The sequence below is a fragment of the Lepidochelys olivacea genome (assembly GCF_965140295.1).
Source record: "Lepidochelys olivacea isolate rLepOli2 genome assembly, chromosome: 3".
NCBI classification, from domain to species: domain Eukaryota; kingdom Metazoa; phylum Chordata; order Testudines; family Cheloniidae; genus Lepidochelys; species Lepidochelys olivacea.
This window is the reverse complement of record NC_140413.1, coordinates 167,534,876-167,543,369: the sequence shown is the minus strand read 5'-3', so window position 1 is coordinate 167,543,369 and position 8,494 is coordinate 167,534,876. Positions and strand designations below refer to the sequence as shown.

The window sequence follows — 8,494 nt, the reverse complement described above, 5'->3', positions numbered from 1 at the left end:
CCGCAATGAAAAATCCTGGACATTGCCTCTTATTTGAAAAATGTGCCCGGATGGAGGGTGGGCTACCAAAAAAAAGGTCACGTCTGGGAAAACCTGGGCATCAGGCAGCTTCAGCTCTAGGCCTCTTACTCCTCAGCAGCCAACTCCCTTCCAAGCAGTGCCCTGTCCTAGATACCTGTAATTCTGGTCAGACAGTACAAGGGATCCCCTGCTGGAAGGAGGCTCACATTGCAGCCAGCTGGTTGTTCAGCGGCTGAAAAGTCAGGCAGGTCTCCATCCTGCAGCCATGCTTTTATCTACCGACCATACCACCAACTTCCCTGTGGAGACAGGAGGCAGTACAGCAGTGATTTGAACCTAGGTCTCCAACATCCTGGGTCAGTGCTCTAACCACTGGGCTATTGGGCAAAAGGGGGAAACCACCACCATCTCCTCTGGCATCTTTTGTGCAGGTTTAGGCATGCTATCAGTACACCTATGGGATCAGGCCCCAAAGGCAACATAGACAGGGGAATGCCTGGTTGATCCATCATGCTGGGGCTTAGGTGAAAGTTAAACACTGGATGGGGGCAGGATTGAGGCAGCTGTGCACACCTGTTGCCAAAATGTAGGCACCTTGGGGATATGGTGAATGCTAGTGACACCTAAATGTTGGGCTTAGGCATCTAACGTGGCAGTTAGGCACCTAAAAGTCACCCTGGTGAATCTAGCCCTAGATGTGTAATGGATAATGTGGAAAAGGGCAACTAGTAAATTACAAAACATACAAACAAACCACAAAACAAAAAAAACCCAAAGGGAATTCCCCCTGGTAGAATTCCACTGGCTACAGTGGCTTTGCTCTTGGGATGAAACTGGACCCCAAACTGCCTGTTCTACATTTACTCCCTGGAAAGTGGGCACACACGTCATGCAAGAATGGGAATAAAACTCTTTGAGGATTGATGGTTTGAGGATTGGTGATTAGGGAAGTGAAGATGATCTACACTCAGTTGTTACACAACCTTCAGAAGGGAAGCCAATAAAGCTTTTCAAACATCCTGAAGCTGGTGATAAGCAAATAATAAGGCACACTGAAAGCAGGGAGATTAGCATTAGACTTTGGATTTGACAAATGAGCAAATGTAAAGGTGTTCAAAAGGCATTGGATATCGAAGAAGGTGGGAGACACCATAAAGAGAAAAAGAGCACATTGATTTTATTAGCCAAACCCGAGTGTAAACAAAAAATGAGCAGCCAGGATATTATATATATAAGAACTATGGATGACAACCTAACAACTCAGAAATAATAGCTGGCATAGTGTGGGGTAAATCATATCCTAGCCTAGACTGCTATTTTTCTCCAGAGTTTCCATCCTGTAAAAGCAGATTGTATCATATTTTGCCATTTATGAACATGAAACAGTGTATTACAGGTTCTAGGAAATAAATTGTAGCTCAGTCTTGTTCTTCCCACACTGACCTTTTTGATATTCAGAGGATTTAGAGACGTAAAGGCCTATTAGATCAAGTCCATCCCTCTGCAAAAGGGAGGATATACCTGCATTGTGGTGAAAAAAAAAGAAGCTGGATCTTTAAATCTCTCCTATTTACGTGCAACAATAACCAGCATTTAAAGGCAATAAGGAGGAGCTCTCATCTTGGCAGGCAACTGGTGAGGGCATCAGGCCTGGGTATGGTCACAAAATTCATGGAGCAGTGCAATAAAGGGCAGATCTTTTCATGGTCCTTCAACACCTCGCTCAGGTGTTTCATCTCATCTGTTAGCTTCCCAATCTCTCTTTTCAGGGAGGTATTTTCTTGTTCAAGGCACTCATATTCCTGGAATGAAAAAAGGAAGCCCACTGCTAATAAAAACATTCCTTTCGGTGCCTTCACCTTTTTTAATCAAACGATAGCAGAATAAATTGTTATTTCTGCTTATTTAATGTTTTGAAATCTAATGTAAGAATCAAAATACTGAACTAGCCTAATAAATACAGATGTTCGTTACAATACAACTGTTACTATCCATGTTCTTACTGAGCTACTGTTGTGGGCCCAGATCCTGAGCTGTGGCCACGAAGCATGTAGTCCCACTCAGGAGGGGACTGCAAAGCTAGCATTTAGCCACTTTTGCATTCTCCTGATCCTGGGCTAATCTATTTTGTTCTAGTTCTCCCATCACAAACTGTTGTAGCCTAAGGGTGCTCTAGGTTGTGCTTGCTGGCAATGGCCCAAAGGGACCATTCTGGGAACCAGGGATTTCAGGAGTGTGGGCTGTGACCAGGATACCCAGCTTCTTTCCCCAACCATATCCTCTGCACTGGTTGAAGGGATGGGGTGGTTTAGGAGTTCCACACCATCCTCTGCAGGCTGCAAAAGGCAGTTTTGTATTGCCTAAAAAAATGAAAAGTACCTAAGTTAGACTGGGCAGAGTCTTGGTCTGCTTTGGGAAACGTGAGTAGTTGGGCAACTGCCAAAGTGCTAAATCTGTGCCTGGAGTTTCTTCCCTTTCAGGTGTACAATGACTTGTGTGGCTGCGAAGCCCAGATTGGCCATGTAATGCCATGAAAGCTACTGACCCCAAAGTCTGGCCCTGAGAGCAGCTAACTCAGCTCTACATTCTGCATTTATGTTTCAGAACGAAACTAAGCACTACTTTCTTTCTACATTATCTACTACATAAAATAATGATTACAAAATTGGAAAACATCTGTGAGCCCCTCATTTTCTGCTGTCACCTGCCGCTCTTCTGGGACTTGACTAACTTGCTAGAGACCTTGTAATATAAACTGAACTGGTATATATGCTGGGGGAGAGGGGTATTATTATTAATTTATTATTATTATTATTTGTATTAGTGTAGCACCTAGGAGTTCCACTCGTGGACCAGTACCCCCTCTATGCTAGGTGCTGTACAGACACAGAACAATAACACAGTCCCTACCCCAAAGAGCTTACAATCTAAATATAAGACAAGAGACAACAGACGGATGAGGGAATACAGTGAGATGATATTGATCAGCATGAAAAGGCTGTGGGATCACTGTTTCAGTGCAACTGCAGTTATTCTCTGGTTTTCACTTTCAACTGAATGTGTGTTAGCAGGGTTAACTTCCACAGAAGTTCATATCTAGATCAACACAGGCTGTCCAACCACCATGACCAGTGTGCTTATATTGCAAGAAAATAATCATTCATCATATTTTCCTATCTGAAAATGCAAATATCCCACAATCCAGCAAGTGTAACAAACTGTTTCCCTCTGAAGTTATCTTTATTGTTCCCCCTTTAAAATGTGTTTGAATTTAATGCTCACAAGAGCACTATGAAGAATCAAATATGCAGGTAGGTTCGATGTTGGTTTCTAAACACAGCTCTGCCATTGCACCCACATCAATCCTGACCCACACTCCTGTTATTCCAGTCCTGCTTCTTACCTGAGCAGAGACTGCCTCTGGGAATGAATTAACTGAACTGAATTATTGAAGAGTTTGGAGGCATTCTGTAGTAGACACCAGGGGAAGAAAAGCTCAGAAATTTGGCATTTCATCTCTAGAAGTTGGTATCGTGGAACCCAGGTATGGTGACCCTAGTACAAGTATTTCCTGCACTTCACAGTGTTTTGCAAGAACAAAAGACATGAAAAATTGTCTTCTGTGGATAAATTTTATTTTCACAATGTAGAAGATAGAGATAATTCTGTGCTGAACTGGGCCCTGAAGCTGCATCACTTACATAAAGGCATTAGTAGCATAGTAGTAAATATTTATAGTATGGTGGTGCCCAAAGCCCCAGTCGAGCCGGAAGCCCCATTGTACTGGCTGCTGTACAAACACTGAAAAGAGACATGCCTGCCCTGTTAGAGTTACAACTGAACAGACAATAGGACTACCATATTATATTATTGATGCTGAGGGCTTGTTAATAGGATTTCAAAAAGGATCAGACATTTATATGCACAATGGAAACATCCACAGTTTAAGATAGGATAAAATATATATAAACTGTCTAAACCCTCATACTTCAGTGACTTATTGGAGTTAGGAGAAGCTTCCCCTATGGGAAGCTTATTCCTTAATTGTTCAGTATAAAGATCTAACACTGTTGGCAAGTTCCAGATGTTTCAATGTAGGCAAAATATTGGACTAGACAGCTCACCAGCATGGTCCAGTATGGTAATTCATATGTTTTTACACCAAACCCATACTTCCTCATGCTGGATTAGTACAAAAATCATTTCATATCCCTGTTTAAGAAATGCATAGTATGGTTAAATTCCGCACACAACGCTCAAAAGACAACAGCAACATATGAAGTACCCATTCACCTCATGGAGTTTGTCTGCTTTCTGCGTTTGTTTCTTCCGGCTTCTCTGGGCAGCGACTCTGTTTTTTTCTCTCCGTCTTATCTTCCTATCATCCTCTTCAGGACTCTGAAAAACCAAACCAAACACATCTTGTTGCTGTTTTTTTAAAAAGTGCACTGAGATTCAAAAAGCAAGGAAATAACTTTTAGTGAAAATAAGCAAACAATCTGGTGTGCTTCATAATAATAATATTTCATTCTTACATAATCCTCTCCATCCACACATCTTAAAGCACTTTGCAAAGGTCAGTAAGTAGCATTATCTCCATTACACAGACAGGGAAAATGAGGCATGGAGATTTTCAAAAGTGCTGAGTATTTGTAGCTCCTATTGACATCAGTGGGAGCTGGGGTTGTTGAGCAAGTCAATGGCACAACCAGGACTAAAAAATAGAGAGGCCTGATTCTGCGGTACCCTGCATCCAAGGGGCTAGAACTAGGGGTGCTGAAGGTGTAGCAGCACCCCCTGGCTTGAAGTAGTAACAACAACCAAATTCATTCTTTCCACTTTCAGCACCCCCACTATAAAAAATTATTCCAGTACCCCTGCCTGTATCTTGCCCTAACTCTACCAATCAGAATAATAGCGTTTATGTCCATTTAATCCAGTAGACCATGTGGTCTTCCAGAAACAACCTTGTTGATTACATAAATAGCATATAATACACATGCCACAGTATCTTTGAAATTTACACCATCACAGATGTTTTAGCTTTTTAGAAAGGAAAATCTCCTATACAAAATATCTTACTAAGAGATCCTGTTTTGGATTAATGTTTTCGTGTATTGTTCACACACAAAATCCACTCACAACCTAGAAAATAACTTTCTGTTTTCATTATGGAGTCTTGATCATGGTTTGTGGAGGCTTCAGGAGGCTTTTCATTATAAATCCAATGATTAACCCTCCCTTGCATACCTGAAAAATTCTCCATGTGGTCTGAAATTTCATTTGCTTCCTCTCAGGCTAGAGCAGAATTTTATATACATTAAAGGAATCGAGTAAACAAGCCTTCCTGGTAGCTAACAATGCCCAGCAACAGTTGTCTGCAGATCTAAGTCACATTCGACTTAGAAGACAATAAGATTTTTATTGTCCAGAGAAAGAACATTCATCACCAAGCTGCAGCAAATTCTGCAGAAGAGTGAGCAGGGATTGGAGAGCAGGGGGAGGAGTTCCCCATGCATGCTGCAAGTATTTCCCTACAGCTCTGTAATAGGACATGATCAATTGCCTTTCATGTTGGTTTAGAAAGAAGACACAGAGTTCATCCCAGCATGTCAATGACAGTGTTAAGGCTGCTGGCAGCGGTGGCTGCTGTTGCTCCTAGCAATGTTTACTCCAAAGTACGTCAAGTTAACCACTGTTTCCTCTCTTACAAGGAAGATTTATGATAAAGTCCGTGAACTGAACTAATCTCTGAGGTAACACTGTGGAGTCGCACCAGTGATGAATTCCACCCCATGTGTCAGACATGCTCAGGAGAGACATATGTCTGTGTGTGGTTTCATGAAAGAAAGGGCTACAGTGGGCAAGAGGAGCGCCCATGGTAATTACAGATCCATGGAAAGAGGGCATCTTGCTCTGTTCTGCATCTTCCCTAGGGGCTTAGAGATTACAGCACAGGCATCTCCAGGCAGGAGTTAGTGTCCCAAGACAAGCTCAGGACAACCAATACCAACATCAATGAGATGCTGCTCTTCATCTTGGGAAGCAGGGAAGCAGCCATTTCTCTTAGGGTTGCCAACTCGCCAGGATTGTCCTGGAATCTCCAGGAATTAAAGGTTATGTCATGTGATGAAACCTCCAGGAATATGTCCAGCTAAAACTGGCAGCCCTACAGTTCTGATCATCCTGTCTCCTACCTGTACATCCTGATCCTGGCTGCCATCCTGTGAATCTGCCCTGCCAAGAGGAGGAGAAAAGCCTTCTTTGCCTGCACCTCCCACCTGACTGTGGTCACTATGTTATAGGGGACTCAGCGTTATGTATTTGGGACCCAGTTCCAGCTGTGCCATAGATCAGGACATGGTCCTGTCAAAAGTGATCCCCATGCTGGACCCCGGATCTACAGCCTCAGAAACGTGGGGGTGAAGGATGCCACCTATGGTAGTGAGGAAAACATTTCCTCCTGTGATGTGATTTGCAGGGAGTCCATAAAGAATAAGCAACAATTGCTCAAATTAAGAGAGAGAGAGAGGACCAGAGGCAAGTCGGTGCCAAATTGAAGAAAAGCACTCGGCGCACACAAGGGGCTTCAGCCACCTTTGTACAGGGGCAATGGGATGAGAGCAGGGAAAGGCTGCTCTGACATCCCGGCCCACGCCCTCCAGTGCTTCTCCACAGCCTGCTCCTGCCCGGCTGGTGTCCCGCCCCAAGCCCCGGCTGCTGTGCCACTCGGACCCTGACTACCGCTGCCGCTGCCCTGCACCCTTCATCCTCCCCTTCCCCTGCCCGGTACCTGCGGCTGATTCCCATCGGAAGAGGCGCTTCTCTGCAGAACGCTGCCCGAAGCCGGGACACCGTGCGACATCCCGGGAGCTGCTGAGCGGCCAGGGCCGCGGCGGGAGCCCAAAGAGCAGCCACGCTCCCCGCACCCCGGCCCCTGCCAGCGCACTCCTGTCCCCAGCCTCGCTAGGGGGAAACTCCGGCCCGGGGCATCCCGGCAGCCAGCACCTGGCTGCAGCGGCTCGCACGCTCTCTGTGCTTCCCCAGCCCCCGGGGAGGAGCCGCCCCCTCTGCCCGGATCCGGCCGCCGCCGCAGCCTCCGGGAGGCAGAGCCTGGGAGTCCCGCACTCACGGCGGCGGCAGCTCTCGCTTGTCAATTTCATGGAAGTCACGTGGCGCCCTTTGAAACTTAGGAGGGAACTAGCTGCGAAACCGCAAGGGTGGCTGCGTGGGGAAGCGAGAGGGGCTACGGAGCACAGCCAGGCGGGGGGAGGCCAGAGCTCCCTTCCTCCGCACGCCTCGGCGGGCGTGTGAGAGCGATACTCCGAGCGATAGATACCCCAGCACCGCGGGGGAGGGCAATTTGGGAAAGAACTGAAGGCTACACCCGCACCGGAAAGCGATTCCTTGGCGATGGGAGCCAAACTTCCCGACCCACTAACTACCTAGTAAAGAGAGAACATGTCAGAGGGGGCTGGACGGGAGGGTTTAGTTCAGCTCCTTAGAGAGAAAACTCAGCTCCCGCTCTGCAGGGGGACAGGGATTTAGGGGGTGCTCAGATCCGGAGTTTGGACTGAGGCCCATTTCTACAATTACATTTTTTAAGGTCTAGGAGGCGGAGTGAAAAGAGGAAGAGGAAACAGGATCACAATCCTTAACACACTCCTTCCTGCACCGCCATACGTTGGATTAGATGGATTCTTTAGTGGGACAGCGAAAACAACCATTTCCTGTATATAAAAAGGGTCTATCCCGCCACCAGGACAGTGATGAGACCAGTATAAATGCTTAGCAAGAAGGATGAGTTTTAAATTCGTAACTTTGCTAACTACTAAAAATCATGGCCTGAATAGACACACTGGATATGTGGCTTATTATAAGAATGTATAAGGCACTAACAACCCTCCCAGCTGCCTGAACCCCACTTTTCCTTCCCTCCCACGGGGGGGGGGTGTTAACAGGCCAATTCACTTTGAATGGGCCCTTGCAATGTGTTAACTACCTATGCTAAACAATCTGTCCAACTCTGGTATTTAGCTGTGACACTTTGAGTTAGGCCTTATCTGTACTACAAAGTTTTGTTGACAAAAGGCAGCTTTTGTTGACAAAACAGTGAGTGCGTACATACTGCAATGCGACATTTGGTGGCAAAAATGCTGTTTTGGCAATAAAATATAACCACCCCAAGGAGAGGTTAAGGTATGTCTACACTGCCCGCGTTACAGTGCGGCCATGGCAGCGCTGTGACATGGGCAGCATAGACATGCTTTATTGCTGTGGGAAGAGCTCTCCTGGCAATAAAAAGTAACCACCCCAAATGAGGGGTAGTAGCTTTATTGCCGTGAGCACGACTCCTGGTGAGAAAGCGCTGTCTATATTGGCACTTTTCAGCACTAACACTTTTGTCGCTCAGGGGGTGCTTTTTCACACCCCTGAACGACTAAAGTTTTAGTGCTGAAAGTAAAGGAGTACT

General features: G+C 45.7%; 1 protein-coding gene across 1 annotated transcript; it reads right to left on the bottom strand.

The window, feature by feature from the left end:
* Window positions 1-1,192: 1,192 nt before the first annotated feature.
* Window positions 1,193-7,593, bottom strand: BATF3 (basic leucine zipper ATF-like transcription factor 3). The gene is made up of 3 exons (XM_084623607.1): window positions 6,815-7,593; window positions 4,315-4,419; window positions 1,193-1,823 (listed from the first exon to the last, which is right to left on the bottom strand). The coding sequence occupies exons 1-3, from the start codon at window positions 6,884-6,886 to the stop codon at window positions 1,638-1,640; spliced, it is 363 nt and encodes a 120-aa protein (XP_084479733.1). The 5' UTR covers window positions 6,887-7,593; the 3' UTR covers window positions 1,193-1,637.
* Window positions 7,594-8,494: the final 901 nt, after the last annotated feature.